Source organism: Salvelinus alpinus, chromosome 31, assembly GCF_045679555.1.
Source record: "Salvelinus alpinus chromosome 31, SLU_Salpinus.1, whole genome shotgun sequence".
NCBI classification, from domain to species: Eukaryota; Metazoa; Chordata; class Actinopteri; order Salmoniformes; family Salmonidae; genus Salvelinus; species Salvelinus alpinus.
The window spans coordinates 19,232,707-19,252,202 of record NC_092116.1 but is presented as its reverse complement, the minus strand read 5'-3'; the positions used below and the strand labels follow the sequence as shown (position 1 = coordinate 19,252,202).

At 41.4% G+C, this 19,496-nt stretch overlaps 1 protein-coding gene across 1 annotated transcript in view; it reads right to left on the bottom strand.

Moving 5' to 3' along the window:
* Positions 1–378: 378 nt before the first annotated feature.
* LOC139560970 (protein TEX261-like) overlaps positions 379–19,496 on the bottom strand; it is a 30,598-nt gene continuing 11,480 nt past the window's right edge. Inside the window, exon 6 of the mRNA XM_071377730.1 lies at positions 379–1,584. Coding sequence (XP_071233831.1) covers positions 1,469–1,584 — 116 coding nt within the window. The 3' untranslated portion in view covers positions 379–1,468. The remainder of the gene's footprint in view (positions 1,585–19,496) is intronic.

The following is a 19,496-nucleotide window of genomic DNA, read 5'->3' as shown; positions in this document are numbered from 1 at the left end:
TCAACTGACAGACCTTACAGATAATTGTATGTGTGGGGTAGAGATGAGGTACTCATTCAAAAATATTGTTAAATACTATTTTTGCACACAGAGTGAGTCCATGCAACTTGTGTGATTGGTTAAGCACACTTTTAGTCCTGAACTTATTTAGGTTTGCCATAACATAGGGGTTGAATACTTTTTTAAGCTTTCATTTTATTTAAATGTCTCAAAAGCTCATTCCAAATCTCTATTTAACCCATTTTAAATTCAGGCTGCAAAACGACAAAATGTGTAAAAAGGGGTGTGAATATTTTCTGAAGGCACTGTACCTGCCTCACAGCTAATCAGTCTTATACCATGCATCTTCCATACAACCAATCAGTGATGAGTCTCACACCATGTACTGCCTCTTTAATAATCACGTTATCAGTTCCTCTCTCTAAACACACCCAGATTCAGCCATAACAGGCATACAGAAATCATTGCACAAGTATTTGTGGGAATGTTTGTTTGTTCAGTTTTTTTTATCAATTGATATCCCCCCCCAAAAAATCACTTATATTATTTAAGCTTTTTGTCTTCTTTGAAACAGTTCAAGAGAATTAGTAATTTTATAACGATGGAGTCAATGAATGGGGAACAGTGAAGAAACAAAAAAATTAATTCCTATGGGTCCACGTACAAACATTGGGTTATAGGCGACCCCATACTAGTAGGGAGTTAACGGCCCAGCACACAACACAAGGTCTGCGTCCCAAATGGTACCCTATTCCCTATATAGTGTACTACTTTTGACCAAGGCCATGGGACTCAGGCCAAAAGTAGTGCACTATGTAGGAAATAGGGTGCCATTTGGACTCATTCAAGAGATCCTATCTGGCCTCGTTTTACGCCAACCGTGCTCTCATTCTCCCTTCCAACCGGACTTCTCCACTTAGCTGTTATTCATTGGGCACCAAACAGAAGAAAACTGACTATAAACAGAGAGGGAACAACATGAACTTGTCCAATAAGAAACGCTCGTTTCCGTTTTGCACTAATGAATACGGCCCAGACGACTCACACCAGCACGTAGTTTCCTTAACAAACCTTTATAAAACAGAACAGAAGAGTGTTGCAGTAGAGCCTACAGAGGCTTTTACTGTAGCTGGAGAACAGGAGCCAGAGAGGGAGGGAGAAGCCTTCAGTTGTTCGTTGGCAGTCGTCATCACAGACCGACATGGATACCCTATTCCCTATATAGTGTACTATATAGGGAATAGGATGCCATTTCGGACACAGAAGAGAGTAAGAGAGATGTACAAGTCCTGTAAAACGCACTGCTGCTAGTCCGTAGTAATAGTGGGAGCTCTCATCAGCTCTGCTACGATGCACTCTCCTTCCTCCTCCTCCTCCTTTTCTTCCCTCCTCCTCAGCCACCTCTCCTTTAGTCCCTTCCCAAATCTATCATCGTCGTACTCCCCCCCCCAAACCCCCAGGTAGAGCATCAGTACATCTTCTGTCGACTAGGCAACACCGCCTCCTTGAGGAATGAGAAGATGAGCAGGATTCCAGACCTCTTGCCCCTCTTGCCCTTGGTGAAGTAATTTGAGACCACGTCATCTAGAGAGGGTGATAAAAAATAAAAAAAGGTCATTAATAACTGACCATCAATTCACTTTGTGAAAATGACAATATCTTTCAATCCTGGCACACCTGAATCAACTAATCCAGGGCTTGATGATTTGTTGAATCAGGTGTGTTGGTGCTAGTCCGGGAACCAGTCTTTTTAGCTAGCATTCCACTCCTGTCATTTGCCAAAGAGACTGGCATTTCGGCAATCTCAATGTTCAATATGCAACTGGATTTAAGGTGCAGGTACTGATTGGTATTTGGAAACAACATTCATATTTTCCATGATACCATTATGGAATATGGGATGCGCACAAATTTGGCGCAATAGAGTTAGAAAGTTAAGAACAACAATAAAAACTTCCGTTATGAAGTGCTTGTGAGAAGTGTCAATGCAAGATCATGTTGTTCAAAGTGGCTAGAGAGGACTCCATAATGAGTGTAATAATGATAAAGAAAATATTAACCTACAAGGTTCAATTCAAATACGGTTTGCTTCTGTTGCATGCCATGAATGAGGAAAGAAACTCATCTGTCGCCGTTCCTCGCAACATAGTGCCTTCGGGAAGTATTCAGACCCCTTTGACTTTTTCCACATTTTGTTACAGCCTTACTCTAAAACAGATTAAATAGTATTTTTTCCTCAGCAATCTACAGACAATACCGCATAAAAAAATTGAAATATCACATTGACATAAGTATTCAAACCCTTTGCTATGAGACTCGAAATTGAGCTCAGGTGCATCCTGTTTCCATTCTACAACTTCATTAGAGTCCACCTGTGGTAAAATCAATTTATTGAACATGATTTGGAAAGGAATACACCTGTCTATATAAGGTCTTACAGAATGTCAGAGCAAAAAACAAGCCATGAGGTTGAAGGAATTGTCTGTAGAGCTCCGAGACTGGATTGTGTCGAGGCACAGATCTGGGGAAGGATACCAAAAAATGTCTGCAGCATTGAAGGTCCCCAAGAACACAGTGGCATCCATCATTCTTAAATGGAAGAAGTTTGGAACCACCAAGACTCTTCTTAGAGCTGACCGCCTGGCCAAACTGAGCAATCGGGGGAGAAGGGCCTTGGTAATGGAGGTGACCAAGAACCCAATGGGCACTCTGACAGAGCTGTGGAGAACCTCCCAGAATGACAACCATCTCTGGACCACTACACCAATCAGGACTTTAATGATAGAGTGGCCAGACGGACGCCACTCCTAAAGGCACCTAAAGACTCTCAGACCATGAGAAACAAGATTCTCTGGTCTGATGAAACCAAGATTGAACTCTTTGGCCTGAATACCAAGCGTCACGTCTGGAGGAAGCCTGGCACCATCCCTAAGGTGAAGCATGGTGGTGGCAGCATCATGCTGTGGGGATGTTTTTCAGCGTCAGGGACTGGGAGTCTAGTAAGGATCGAGGCAAAGATGAACGGAGCAAAGTACAGAGAGATCCTTGTGCTCAGGACCACAGACTAGGGCAAAGGTTCACCTTCCAACAGGACTACGACCCTAAACACACAGCCAAGACAACGCAGGAGTGGCTTCGGGACAAGTCTCAATGTCCTTGAGTGGCCCAGCCAGAGCTCCCTATCCCAGTCTGCTGTCCCCACATGCTTCAAGATGGCCACCATTGTTCCTATACCAAAGGCAAAGATAACTGAACTAAATGACTATCGCCCCGTAGCACTCACTTCTGTCATCATGAAGTGCTTTGAGAGAGTAGTCAAGGATCATATCACCTCCACCTTACCTGCCACCCTAGACCCACTTCAGTTTGCATACCGCCCCAACAGGTCCACAGACGATGCAATCACCATCACACTGCACACTAGAGGTCGACCGATTAATCGGAATGGCCGATTAATTAGGACTGATTTCAAGCTTTCATAACAATCGTAATCGGCATTTTTGGACACCGATCATGGCCGATTACATTGCACTCCACGAGGAGACTGCGTGGCAGGCTGACTACCTGTTATGCGAGTGCAGCAAGGAGCCAAGGTAAGGGGCTAGCTAGCATTAAATGTATCTTATAAAAAACAATCAATCTCAACATAATCACTAGTTAACTACACATGGTTGATGATATTACTAGTTATCTAGCTTGTCCTGTGTTGCATATAATCGATGCGATGCCTGTTAATTTATCATTGAATCACAGCCTACTTTGCCAAACGGGTGATTTAACAAGCACATTCACACAAAAAAGCACTGCCATTGCACCAATGTGTACCTAACCATAAACATCAATGCCTTTCTTAAAATCAATACACAAGTATATCTTTTTAAACCTGCATATTTTGTTAATATTGCCTGCTAACATGAATTTCTTTTAACTAGGGCAATTGTGTCACTTCTCTTGCGCTCTATGCAACAGAGTCAGGGTATATGCAGCAGTTTGGGCCGCCTGGCTCGTTGCGAACTGTGTGAAGACTATTTCTTCCTAACAAAGGACAGCCAACTTCACCAAACGATGGATGATTTAACAAAAGCGCATTTGCGAAAAAACGCACAATCGTTGCACGAATGTACCTAACCATAAACATCAATGCCTTTCTTAAAATCAATACACAAAAGTATATATTTTTTTAAACCTGCATATTTAGTTAAAAGAAATTCATGTTAGCAGGCAATATTAAACTAGGAAAATTGTGTCACTTCTCTTGCGTTCATTGCACGCAGAGTCAGGGTATATGCAACAGTTTGGGCCACCTGGCTCGTTGCAAACTATTTTGCTAGAATTTTACGTAATTATGACATAACATTGAAGGTTGTGCAATGTAACAGCAATATTTAGACTTATGGATGCCACCGTTTAGATAAAATACGGAACGGTTCCGTATTTCACTGAAAGAATAAACGTTTTGTATTCGAAATGATAGTTTCTGGATTTGACCATATTAATGACCTAAGGCTCGCATTTGTGTGTTATTATATTCGAATTAAGTCTATGATTTGATAGAGCAGTCTGACTGAGCGGTGGTAGGCATACTGAATACTCATGTTAAAAGGAACCACCAGCTTTCATATGTTCTCATGTTCTGAGCAAGGAACATAAACGTTAGCTTTTTTACATGGCACATATTGCACTTTTACTTTCTTCTCCAACACTTTATTTTTGCATTATTTAAACCAAATTGAACATGTTTCATTATTTATTTGAGACAAAATTTATTTTATTGATGTATTATATTAAGTTAAAATAAAAAAGTGTTCATTGTTCATTCAGTATTGTTGTAATGGTCATTATTACAAATATATATATATAAAACATTTAAAAATCGTCCGATTAAACGGTATCGGCTTTTTTTGGTCCTCCGATAATCGGTTTTGGTGTTGAAAAATCATAAAATCGGTCGACCTCTGCTGCACACTGCCTTATCCCATCTGGATCGGAGGAATACCTATGTAAGAATGCTGTTCATTGACTACAGCTCAGCATTCAACAACATAGTACCCTCCAAGCTCATCATTAAGCTTAAGACCCTGGGTCTCAAACCCACCCTGTGCAATTGGGTCCTGGACTTCCTGACGGGCCGCCCCCAGGTGGTGAAGGTGGGAAACAACACCTCCACTTCGCTGATCCTCAACACTGGGGCCCCAACAGGGGTGCGTTCTCAGCCCCCTCCTGTACTCCCTGTTCACCCATGACTGCGTGGCCATGCACGCCTTCAACTCAATCATCAAGTTTGCAGACGACACAACATTAGTGGGCTTGATTACCAACAACGACGAGACAGTCTACAGGCAGGAGGTGAGGGCACTCGGAGAGTGGTGTCAGGAAAACAACCTCTCACTCAAATGTCTTTTACCCTTATTGGAATGTATAGGCCACCTTCCACCAAAAGTGTTATTTGATCAGTTTAATAACATGCTTAGGGAATTTGATTTTGGGAAAGAGGTCATCTTAATGGGAGATTTTAATATTAATTATGCAGACAAGTCTTGTAGGAAAACACTCAAACGGATTACTAATACCTTTGACCTTACACAGCTAGTTAACTTCTCTAGGGTAGGGGGCAGCATTCGGAATTTTGGATGAAATGCATGCCCAAATTAAACGGTATGTTTCTTGGGCCCAGAAGATATGACATGCATATAACTGGTAGATGTGGATAGAAAACACTCTAAAGTTTCCAAAACTGTTAAAATAGTGTCTGTGAGTTTAACAGCACTGCTTTGGCAGGCGAAAACCTGAGAAAAATCCATTCAGGAAGTAGTTTTTCTTTTGGTTTGTAGTTTTCTATTCAATGCCATTACAGTATCCCTTGACTTAGGACTCAACTTGCAGTTTCTATGCCTTCCACTAGATGTCAACAGTCTTTAGAAAGTGTTTCAGTCTTGTATTCTGAAAAATGAGGAAGTAAGAGCAGTCTGAATGAGTGGACCCTAAAATTTCACAGAGCTTTTTCCTGCGCAAGACAGAGAGAGTGCGTTTCTTGTTTACATTTTATATTGACAACGTTATTGTCCGGTTGAAATAGTATCGATTATTTAGGCTAAAAACAACCTGAGGTTTGAATATAAACATCGTTTGACATGTTTCTATGAACTTTACGAATACAATTTGGATTTTTTGGGCTTCCTGGTTTGACTGCGTTTCAGCCTGTGGATTACTGAAGAAAACGCGAACAAAGCGGAGGTTTTTGGGTATAAAAGAGACTTTATCGAACAAGAGGAACATTTATTGAGTAAATGAAAGTCTGCTGAGTGCAACCATATGAATATCATCAAAGGTAAGGGATTAATTTTATCTCTATTTCTAAATTGTGTAACTGTTCTATCTGGCTGGCTACTGTTTGTAATGATTTGTCTTGTGGGCTATGTTCTCATAATCGTAATGTATGCTTTCGCCGTAAAGCATTTTTTAAATCTGACACCGTGGTTGGATTCACAAGAAGTTAATCTTTAAACCTATGTAAAATATGTTTTGTTTTCTGAATTTTTATAATGAGTATTTCTGTATTTGAATTTGGCGCCAAGCAGTTTCACAGGTTGTTGAAGTGGTGGGACGCTACCGTCTCACGTGCCCAAGAGGGGTTAAAGGGCCAACCAGGGTGACTTGTTGCTCTAAAACACTGATTGATTTGGTGTTCAGTAATAAACCAGAGAGAGTGACTAAATCATTCAATATGGTTACTGGGCTATCTGATCATAATCTGACACTTATAGCCAGAAAGCTGTCTAAGAGCAGGTTTAACCTCTCTACTGTTAGAAAGCCGGATCAACTAAGAATACCTAAGAGCGAATTCAACTATTTTGAAAACGCAATTAAGGGAATTAACTGGAATGATCTCTTGTCCTATACAGACGTGGAAGCTGATAGTCAGGTTTTTCTATCCACAATCCAAACTACAATAAATGGTTTCCTAAAGAAAATCAAATCCAAACCTGGCCAAGAGCACACTTCCTTGACTAAATGGAGAAATCTGGAAATTGATGAAAGAATAAGATTATGCTCTAAAAATAGCCCTAAGATCCAAATTGGAGCATGACAGACGTGGGTTTACCATGTTGAGAAATAAGGTGATGAAAGAAATCAGACAGGCCAAGGCAAACTTTTTTATTAACTTAATTGGTGAAGCAAAGGGAAATTCTAAATTGATCTGGGAGAATCTAAAAAAGTTAACAGGGAAAGACCATAGTAACACTGCAAAAAGACTAGAAATCGTGGTGAATAACAATCTAACACAGGATGCAGTCGAAATAGCAATAGCCTTCAATTCCTACTTTATTGACTCTGTCAGGGTACTGACACAGAACCCCTCCACTGGTTTCTTGGGCTCAGTGCTAGTGAATGACGCTCAACCTGTCTTCATCATAAGGGAGGTTCTGAGTCAAAGGTGAACAAGGTGATTAGCTCACTAAAGAACTATAAAGCCAAATATGTGTTTGGGCTGGACTCTACCTTTCTTAAAAACTACAAAGAGTCCCTCATTGGCCCCATTAATAAGGTCACCAACACATCTATTGGAAGTCGGCCATAAAAACAGCCATCTTTAAATCAGGCGACCCCCAGGTGACCCTGCTGACGTGAGTAACTACAGGCCCATTAGTATACTACCTGTGGTGTCAAAGGTTGTTGAAAAGTGTGTAGCAGAATAACTGATTGCCCACCTCAACAACAGCCCCTTCACATTACACTCCATGCAGTTTGGCTTCAGAGCGAAACACTCCACAGAAACGGCCAACTGCTTTCTTCTGGAAAATGTGAAGTCCAAGATGGACAAAGGGGGCGTTGTTGGGGCTGTGTTTCTGGACCTAAGGAAGGTTTTTGATACTGTTAACCATGAGATTCTCATCACAAAATTGTCCAAGTTCAACTTTTCCCCCGATGCCTTGAGATGGATGAAAACATACCTTGAAGGCAGAACTCAGTGTGTCAGAGTGAGCAATGAGCTGTTGCCCACTCTTAGCTATGATGTGGGCGTGCCCCAAGGGTCAATACTGGGGCAACTCCTGTTCAGCCTGTACATTAATGATCTGCCCTCTGTCTGTCCTGGGTCTTGTTAGGAATTTTGTTAATAAATAATGAAAACAATTTCTAGCTTTAGATAAAACTATAACTAATTGAACTCTGCACGCCTGGTGAAAAGAGATTTGTGTTGTGGATTATAAAATAAGCAGAAAGGGTCGTTAAACTATGGTTGAACTGACCCAACTTAGCCCTGAGATGTTTAGATAAGGCTGTGGGTAACTTTTTAGGTCTTCCATTATCTTGAGTTGTCTGCTAAAGTGGTAATAAATTATAGTGAGCCTTCAGGAGAATAGATTATATTGTGTGTCATGTGTGTGCGCTGGGAAGTTGGAATGAACTTTTGAACCTGTTTTCTATTTGTCAGGACAAGGAGACTTATTCTGTAACCTGTGACATCATATCTTGTATATAAACCTGTTGTTTATGATCAAATGGTAGCGTGCTCAGAGAATAAATACTATCATCTAATTTTAATAAGACTGTATCCTGTCTATTTTATGTTAATAAGTATCTTACAAATTCTTATAAATAGACAGATTGAATTTAATTAATGAGTACATTAGAGGAATTATTTAATTCCACTAACAGTCTGAAGTTCAAATGTATGCAGATGATACAGTGATATATGTGCATGCAAAGAGCAAATAACAAGCTGCACAAGAACTCACTACTGTAATGGTCCAGGTTACAAAGTGGCTCAGTGACTCGTGTTTGCATCTCAATGTGAAAAAAAACTGTTTGCATGTTCTTCACAAAGAGGGCAACAGATGCTACTGAGCCAGATATCTACGTGTCAGGGGAGAAGCTCCAGGTGGTATCTGATTTTAAGTACCTTGGCATCATACTTGATTCCAAACTCTCTTTTAAAAAGCATGTGAAAAAGGTCATTCAAATAACCAAATTCAACCTAGCTAATTTCCGATTTATACGAAATTGCTTGACTACAGAGGTAGCAAAACTGTACTTCAAATCTATGATACTCCCCCACTTAACATACTGCTTGACTAGTTGGGCCCAAACTTGCTGTACAACATTAAAACCTATTCAGTCTTGTCTACAAACAGACTCTCAAAGTGCTTGATAGGAAGCCCAATAGCCATCATCACCGTTACATCCTCAGAAAGCATGGGCTCCTGAGTTGGGAAAATCTTGTGCAATACACCGACGTATGTCTTGTATTCAAGATCCTAAATGGCCTGGCTCCCCCTCCACTCAGTATTTTTGTTAAACAGAAAACCCAAACATATGGCAGCAGATCCACAAGGTCTGCAATGACAGGTGACTGTATAGTTCCCTTAAGGAAAAGCACCTTTAGTAAATCCGCTTTTTCTGTGAGAGCTTCCCATGTCTGGAATACACTGCCATCAGACACACATAGCTGCACCACATATCACACTTTCACAAAATGCATGAAGACATGGCTAAAGGTCAATCAGATTTGTGAACATAATCCCTAGCTGTGTATTGCCGCTTTCCATGTTGTCTGTAGCTTGTGAGGTGTGGAAACACTTAGTTGCTTTTATGAATTTTGTCTTGCTGCTTTTTGTTCTATGTTGCTCTGTCTGTATGCTACGTCTTGCTTGTCCTATGTTGCTCTGTCTGTATGCTACGTCTTGCTTGTCCTATGTTGCTCTGTCTGTATGCTACGTCTTGCTTGTCCCATGTTGCTCTGTCTGTATGCTACGTCTTGCTTGTTCTATGGTGCTCTGTCTGTATGCTACGTCTTGCTTGTCCTATGTTGCTATTTCTGTATGCTACGTCTTGCTTGTCCTATGTTGCTCTGCATGTGCTTACTGCTCAATGATTGTCTATATTGTAATTGTTTTTAATAACCTGCCCAGGGACTGCGGTTGAAAATGAGCCGGCTGGCTAAAACCGGCACTTTTACTGAAACGTTGATTAATGTGCACTGTCCCTGTAAAAATAAAATAAACTCAACTCAATCAACAAAACAAAGAAGATGATTGTGGACTTCAAGAAACAGCAGAGGGAGCACCCCCCTATCCACATCGACGGGACAATAGTGGAGAAGGTGGAAAGGTTTAAGTTCCTCGGTGTACACATCAAGGACAAACTGAAATGGTCCACCCACACAGACAGCGTGGTGAAGAAGGCGCAACAGCGCCTCTTCAACCTCAGGAGGCTGAAGAAATTTGGCTTGTCACCCAAAACCCTGACAAACTTTTACAGATGCACAATCGAGAGCATCCTGTCGGGCTGTATCACCGCCTGGTACGGCAACTGCACCGCACACAACCGCAAGGCTCTCCAGAGGGTAGTGCAGTCTGCACAACGCATCACCGGGGGCAAACAACTTGCCCTCCAGGACACCTACAGCACCCGATGTCACAGGAAGGCCAAAAAGATCATCAAGGACAACAGCCACCCGAGCCACTGCCTGTTCACCCCGCTATCATCTAGAAGGCGAGGTCAGAACAGGTGAAACAAAGCTGGGACCGAGAGACTGAAAAACAGCTTCCATCTCAAGGCAATCAGACTGTTAAATAGCCATCACTAACATAGAGGCTGCTGCCAACATTATGACGCAAATCACTGGCCACTTTAATAAATTGATTTAATAAAAGGTATCACTAGTCACTTTAAATAATGGCACTTTAATAATGTATACATATCCTACATTACTCATCTCATATGTATATACTGTATTTCATACCATCTTTTGCATCTTGCCTACGCCACACGGCCATCGCTCATCCATATATTTATATGGACATATTCTTATTCCATCCCTTACATTTGTGTATATAAGGTAGTTGTTGTGAATGTTAGATTACTTGTTAGATATTACCGCACTGTCGGAAGCATTTTGCTACACTTGCATTAACATCTGCTAACCATGTGTATGTGACAAATAACATTTGATTTGATTTTGATTTGACTTGAACCCGATCGAACATCTCTGGAGAGACCTGAAAATAGCTGTGCAGCAACGCTCCCCATCCAACCTGACAGAGCTTGAGAGGATATGCCAAGAGGAATGGGAGAAACTCCCCAAATACATGTCTGCCATGCTGTGCCAAGAAGACTCGAGACTGTAATCGCTACCAAAGGTGCTTCAACAAAGTACTGAGTAAAGAGTCTGAATACTTATGTAAATGTCATTTTCCAATTTTTTTTAACAAACATTTCTAAATACCTGTTTTTGCTTTGTCATTATGTGGCATTGTGTGTAGATTGATGAGGGGGGGAAAAACATTTAATCCATTTTAGAATAAGGCTGTAACGTAACAAGATGTGAAAAAAGTCAAGGGGGTTGAATACACTGTATGCTGGTCATCATGACTTGCTGACTTTTAGTTTTATGATGCTCATTTCTCTTCTATTATTAGTCCCTTCTCTCTTAAGAGATGGAGTCCAGACAGGCTATTGTAGGAAACCTTCTGAATGGACATAGGCTTAGAAAGAATTAGCGAACTCGCACACACACCCTAAATGGACCCATCAATCAATGGCTGTGTTGATGGCTGTGTTCTTAGGCAAAATTGTGAGTGAGCCCACTCCCTTGGCTGAGAAGCAACCCCACACATGAATGGTCTCAGGATGCTTTACTGTTGGCATGACACAGGACTCATGGTAGTGCTCATCTTGTCTTCTCCGGACAAGCTTATTGCCAAATGCCCCAAACAATTGGAAAGGGGATTCATCAGAGAAAATGACTTTACCCCAGTCCTCAGCAGTCCAATCCATGTACCTTTTGCAGAATATCAGTCTGTCCCTGATGTTTTTCCTGGAGAGAAGTGGCTTCTTTGCTGCTCTTCTTGACACCAGGCCATCCTCCAACAATCTTCGCCTTACTGTGCGTGCAGATGCACTCACACCTGCCTGCTGCCATTCCTGAGCAAGCTCTGTACTGGTGGTGCCCCGATCCCGCAGCTGAATCAACTTTAGGGGATGGTCCTGGTCCTTGCTGGACTTTCTTGGGCGCCCTGAAGCCTTCTTCACAACAATTGAACCACTCTCCTTGAAGTTCTTGATGATCCGATAAATGGTCGATTTAGGTGCAATCTTACTGGCAGCAATATCCTTGCCTGTGAAGCCCTTTTTGTGCAAAGCAATGATGACAGCACGTGTTTCCTTGCAGGTAACCATGATTGACAGAGGAAGAACAATGATTCCAAGCACCACCCTCCTTTTGAAGCTTCCAGTCTGTTATTCGAACTCAATCAGCATGACAGAGTGATCTCCAGCCTTGTTCTCGTCAACACTCACATCTGTGTTAACGAGAGAATCACTGACATGTCAGCTGGTCCTTTTGTGGCAAGGCTGAAATGAAATGCAGTGGAAATATTTTTGGGGGATTCAGTTCATTTGCATGGCAAAGAGGGACTTTGTAATTAATTGCAATTCATCTGATCACTCTTCATAACATTCTGGAGTATATGCAAATTGCCATCATACAAACTGAGGCAGCAGACTTTATGAAAATGTATATTTGTGTCATTCTAAAAAACTTTTGGCCACGACTGTAGACGATAAAAGGCTACACTGGTCACTCGTGCGTGGCTGCCAAATGTATAGGTGTCCCCATAGGCCAAATATAACAATTGAGAGAACGTGATCATAATCATTATTTTAGCTATCCACAGTAGACTTCCCTCCTGAAAAGGCCCTCCAGCGTACTTGCACTTGATATGCGTTTATGGATGAGAAAATGAACTTGCCATTTTCAAAAAGGAGATCAGTGGGGAACTGGGGATTCCCTGCTTTGCTATCCGTTGCCTACACCAACAGCCAGTGTTTCATTAAATAGGCTTCGGCACTATAAAAGGGTTCGATACTACGACCAAATTTGTGACTGTTTGACTTGGTAGTGCAACACACATTTCTTTTAATTGATCAAAAGGGTGCCAGTGAACTTTTCTTACCTGGTCACGTTATTTTGGGGTTAGACAATTAGCTTAATTTGTTTTATTATCATAATTTATTCAAACAGTAATGTGCAATTGACCAAAAATAAGCCAACTTTATAAAGAGGCAACAACGGCACGGGAATGCCCTTCTGTGTGTCAGGCTCGACATACAGGGCTGCCCGGTTTTGGAAACCCTCCGGGCCAGTCGATCATCCCCGTCAGTGGCGCGCTTGTGCCAGTGAAAAATTATTGTAATAATGCTATTTTTAATCTAGGCTATACAATTGATTTTAAAAAACGGATTGATTCCCGGAGCCGTTTGTTTGTTATGTTGATTATTTATCACACGCGCGCTGCACACATACAGTGCCTTCAGAAAGTATTCATACCGCTTGACTTATTCCACATTTTCTTGTGTTACAGCCTGAATTCAAAATGGATTCCATTGATTCCCCCCCCCCCCCTTCACAGAGCTACACACAATACCTCATAATTACAAAAATTAAAACATGTTTTTAGAAATGTTGGTCCATAAATGTCAATGTATAATTCCATTGGGTAGGCCTATTAAAAAGATATTCATTTTTAAAGTGGTAATGCATATTTGTTGCATACATTTTGAGGTTATTATATATTTTTACCTATAGGCTGTTACAACAATTAAATATAAAAATGTAGATCCTTGAAAATTACAACTAAGTGCTTGAAAAAGTCCTTTATTTTGACTTGCCAATGTCTGTATCAACCCTGTACAGGCTAGTTGCTCAGCTCGCAAATGAAAGAAAATCACCTGTTACTGAAATTATGCACGGATCATTCGCTTTCCTGTCAGATCTGGACCTTGACAGTATTTTTTTTATTTATTCCGGCCTGTAGCTTTCAGTTGGCACTGGCAAATATATTTGAATGTCGAGCCCTGCTGTGTGCGGTGCGAGTAAGCCCTATATGTCTACCACTTTGTGTAGCCATTAGCGATGCTAATGAAAATCACATGCTACTGTTCTTGTCTATTCATTTTCAGTATTGTTTCATGTTTTGTGTGGACCCCAGGAAGAGTAGCTGCTGCTTTTGCAACAGCTAATGGCAATCCTAATAAAATACAAAATAACTGTCTTCGGGTAGATGGAAAGGTAATTTTGCACTTTATTTTAAAAGTCCAAATCAATTTATAAACACAAGGGCATGCTAATTTAAGAGATGGCTAGTAATTATTAGCCTGGTTTTATGTGGACTGCAGGCACATTATTAGACAGGCCTGGTCTTAATCAATTATTTAAAATGTAAATCATGCAACGGTCTAAGGCACTGCATCTCAGTGCTAGAGTCATCACTACAGACCCTGGTTCGATTCCAGGCTGTATCCCAACCGGCCGTGATGGGGAGTCCCATAGGGCAGCGCACAATTGGCCCAGCGTCGTCCGGGTTAGGGTTTGACCAGCATAGGCCGTCATTGTAAATAGGAATTTGTTCTCAACTGACTTGCCTAGTTAAAAAGGTTAAATAAAATAAAAATGAGCTAGTGAAACCAAATTAAAAAGTTTGTAGCACCAGTGCCACTAGTGGAAAAAGTTAGTGTAGACTTAATTGCACATTTTATTCAACAATGTCTAACTTCAATTCATTGGCACAAAATGTGTCAGACGCAAAAAAATGTGCTCTGGCTTGCATGGTACAGGTGGTGACCTAAATTCACCCTAGTAGGCTAGGCCTAATGTTTATGCTAGCATACAAATGGTGGATTAATTAGCCCAGCCTAGGAATTAACTTCTAATTTACACTCCCGTCTTCACTGTTCCCTTCTAGCGCAATTCACACATCTCCGTTGGCATCTCTACTGGCCTCTCCCTCTTCCATCCTCTCTGTATTCCTCTTATAGCTGTTGAACCAGTAGCCTAGCCCAATGCGTGTCCCAGAAGTAGCAATATAGCTTGGTAATTTATTTTGAACAAGAAAAAAATACAAATCTTTGCGATCACATTGGCTGGTGGTAAAAATGCAAGAAACGGGAATCCTCTGTTCTCCCTAAACCCAAAGTTATAATGAAATATATAACATCAGAATGCCCAACGTTAGAATGTTTCCAATCAAATGTATGAATAAAGTTAATATTTTCCTATCAGTCTAATTTGCAAAAACATTGTGAATGGATGATAGCTGTGAGTGTTATCGAATCAGGATCAAATCCTGCTCAAGATCATTAATTAAAGAATGTTCATCTTTGAAGATTGCCGAAAGGCCAGTCTCTTTGGCAAATGGCAGGAGCGGAATGTAAGAGTTGAACAAGGATGGCAACCAGGCTACATTGGTACTGGGCTAGTACAAAAATTTAAGACGACCTTGTTGGTCCAACCATAAGGTGAACAGTATTAAAACTTCTTATGGCTGCAATCCCGGTAACGGGATGATATGACAACAGCCAGTGAAAGTGCAGGCCGCCAAATTCAAAACAACAGAAATCTTATAATTAACATTCCTCAGACATACATGTGTCTTATACCATTTTAAAGGTAATCTTGTTGTTGATCCCACCAAAGTGTCCGATTTCAAATATGCTTCTCAGCGAAAGCACCACAAACGATTATGTTAGGTCACCACCAAGCCACAGAATAAGCACAGGCATTTTTCCAGCCAAAGATAGCAGTCACAAAAAGCACAAATAGAGATAAAATGAATCACTAACCTTTGATGATCTTCATCAGATGACACTCATAGGACTTCATGTTACACAATACATGTATGTTTTGTTTGATAAAGTTCATCTAAAAAAATCTGAGTTTACATTGGCGTGTTACGTTCACTAGTTCCAAAAACATCCAGTGATAGTGCATAGCCACATCTATTCAACAGAAATACTCATCATAAATGTAGATGATAATACAAGTGTGTTAAATGAGGCCTCTCCTCCTGATTACAGTAGTGACCATATCCCCTTCGCATCACACAAAGGCGGAGGTGTTGCTAACATTTACGACAGCAAATTCCAATTTACAAAAAAAATATGACTGCGTTTGTCTTTTGAGCTTCAAGTCATGAAATCTATGCAGCCTACTCAATCACTTTTTATAGCTACTGTTTATAGGCCTACTGGGCCGTATACAGCGTTCCTCACCGAGTTCCCTGAATTCCTATCAGACCTTGTAGTCATGGCAGATAATATTCACATTTTTGGTGACTTTAATATTCACATGGAAAAGTCCAGACCCACTCCAAAAGGCTTTCGGAGCCATCATCGACATGTTTTGTCCAACATGTCTCTGGACCTACTCACTGCCGTGTCATACTCTGGACCTAGTTTTGTCCCGTGGAATAAATATTGTGGATCTTAATGTTTTTCCTCATAGTCCTGGAGTATCGGACCACCATTTTATTATGTTTGCAATCGCAACAAATAATCTGCTCAGACCCCAACCAAGGATCATCAAAAGCCGTGCTATAAATTCTCGTACAACCAAAAGATTCCTAGATGCCCTTCCAGACTCCCTCCACCTACCCAAGGACGTCAGAGTACAACAATTGGTTAACCACCTAACTGAGGAACTTAATTTAACCTTACGTAATACCCTAGATGCAGTCGCACCCCTAAAAACAAAAAACATTTGTCATAAGAAACTAGCTCCCTGGTATACAGAAAATACCCGAGCCCTGAAGCAAGCTTCGAGAAAATTGGAATGGAAATGGCGCTACACCAAACTGGAAGACTTCCGATTAGCTTGGAAAGACAGTACAATACAGTCTCGAAGAGCCCTCACCGCTGCTCGATCATCCTATTTTTCCAACTTAATTGAGAATAAGAACAATACAAAATGTATTTTTGATACTGTCGCAAAGCTAAGTAAAAAGCAGCATTCCCTGAGAGGATGGCTTTCACTTCAGCAGTGATAAATTCATGAACTTCTTTGACGAAAAGATCATGATCATTAGACAGCAAATTACAGACTTCTCTTTAAATCTGCGTATTCCTCCAAAGCTCAGCTGTCCTGAATCTGCACAACACTGCCAGGACCTAGGATCAAGGGAGACACTCAAGTTTTTTAATCCTATATCTCTTGACACATTCATGAAAATAGTCATGGCCTCTAAACCTTCAAGCTGCATACTAGACCCAATTCCAACTAAACTACTGAAAGAGCTGCTTCCTGTGCTTGGCCCTCCTATGCTGAACATAAATGGCTCCCTATCCAGCAGATGTGTACCAAACTCACTAAAAGTGGCAGTAATAAAGCCTCTAATGAAAAAGCAAAACCTTGACCCAGAAAATATATTTAAAAAAAATAATAATAATAAAAATAAAAATAAATAATAATAATAATTTAAAAAATATATATATATAACAAATCAGCCTATATCAAATCTCCCATTCCTCTTAAAGATTTTAGAAAAAGCTGTTGCGCAGCAACTCACTGCCTTCCTGAAGACAAACAATGTAAATGAATCGTTTCAGTCTGGTATTAGACCCCATCATAGCATTGAGACTGCACTCGAAAGTGGTAAATGACCTTTTAATGGCGTCAAGGCTCTGCATCATTTTAATGACCAAGGCTCTGCATCTGTCCTCGTGCTCCTAGACCTTAGTGCTGCTTTTGATACCATCAATCACCACATTCTCTTGGAGAGATAGGAAACCCAAATTCTGGCCTGGTTTAGATCTTATCTGTCGGAAAGATATCAGTGTCTCTGGATGGTTTGTCCTCTGACAAATCAACTACATTTCGGTGTTCCTCAAGGTTCCGTTTTAGGACCACTATTGTTTTCACTATATATATATTTTACCTCTTGGTAATGTCATTCGGAACCATAATGTTAACTTTCACTGCTATGCGGACGATACACAGCTGTACATTTCAATGAAACATGGTGAAGCCCCAAAATTGCCTGTGTTTCAGACATAAGGAAGTGGATGGCGCACATTTTATATTTTAAACTCGGACAAAACAGAGATGCTAGTTTTAGGTCCCAAGAAACAAAGGGATCTTCTGTTGGATCTGACAATTAATATTGATGGTTGTACAGTCATCTCAAATAAAACTGTAAAGGACCTCGGCGTTACTCTGGACCCTGATCTCTCTTTTGACGAACATATCAAGACTATTTCAAGGACAGCTTGAAACATTGCAAAAAATCTTAAAACTTTCTGTCCAAAAATGCAGAAACATTCACCCATGCTTTTGTCACTTCTAGATTAGACTACTGCAATGCTCTACCTTCCAGCTACCCGGATAAAGCACTAAATAAACTTCAGTTAGTGCTAAACACGGCTCCTAGAATCTTGACTAAAACCAAAGAATGTGATCATATTACTCCAGTGCTAGCCTCACTACAACTGGCTTCCTGTTAAGGCTAAGGATGATTTCAAGGTTTTACTGCTAACCTACCAAGCATTACATGGGCTTGCTCCTAGCCATCTTTCTGATTTGGTCCTGCCGTACTTACCTACACATACGCTATGGTCACAAGACGCAGGCCTCCTAATTGTCCCTAGAATTTCTAAGAAAACAGCTGGAGGCAGGGTTTTCTCCTATAGAGCTCCATTTTTATGGAATGGTCTGCCTATCCATGTCAGAGACGCAGACTCGGTCTCGACCTTTAAGTCTTTATTGAAGACTCATCTCTTCAGTAGGTCCTATGAGTGTAGTCTGGCCCAGGGGTGTGGTGAAAGGAAAAGCACTAGAGCTACGAACCAACCTTGCTGTCTCTGTCTGGCCGGTTCCCCTTTCTCCACTGGAATTCTCTACCTCTAACCCTATTACGGGGGCTGAATCACTGGCTTACTGGTGCTCTTCCATGCAGTCCCTAGGAGGGGTGCGTCACTTGAGTCTCTGAAGTTATCTTCCTGTCCGGGTTGGTGCCCCCCTCGGGTTTATGCCGTGGGGGAAATCTTTGTGTGCTATACTCGGCCTTGTCTCTGGGTAGTAAGTTGGTGGTTGAATATTTATCTCTCTAGTGGTGTGGGGGCTGTGCTTTGGCAAAGTGCGTGGGGTTATATCCTGCTTGGTTGGCCCTGTCCGGGGGTATCATCGGACGGGGCCACAGTGTCTCCCGATCCCTCCTGTCTCAGCCTCCAGTAATTATACTCCAATAGTTTGTGTCGGGGGGCTAGGGTCAGTCTGTTATCTGGAGTACTTCTCCTGTCTTATCCGGTGACCTGTGAGAATTTAAGTATGCTCCCACTAATTCTCTCTCCTCTCGGAGGACCTGAGCCCTAGGACCATGCCTCGGGACTACCTGGCCTGATGACTCCTTGCTGTCCCCAGTCCAATTGGTCTTGCTGCTGCTCCAGTTTCAACTGTTCTGCCTGCGGCTATGGAACCCTGACCTGTTCACCGGACATGCTACCTTGTCTCGGACCTGCTGTTTTCGACTCTCTCTCCACCCCACCAGCTGTCTCGAACTCTGAATGATTGGCTATGAAAAGCCAACTGACATTTACTCCTGAGGCGCTGACCTGTTGCACCCTCTACAACCACTGTGATTATTATTATCTGACCCTGCTGGTCATCTATGAACGTTTGAACATTTTCCCGGCACAGCCAGAAGAGGACTGGTCACCCCTCAGAG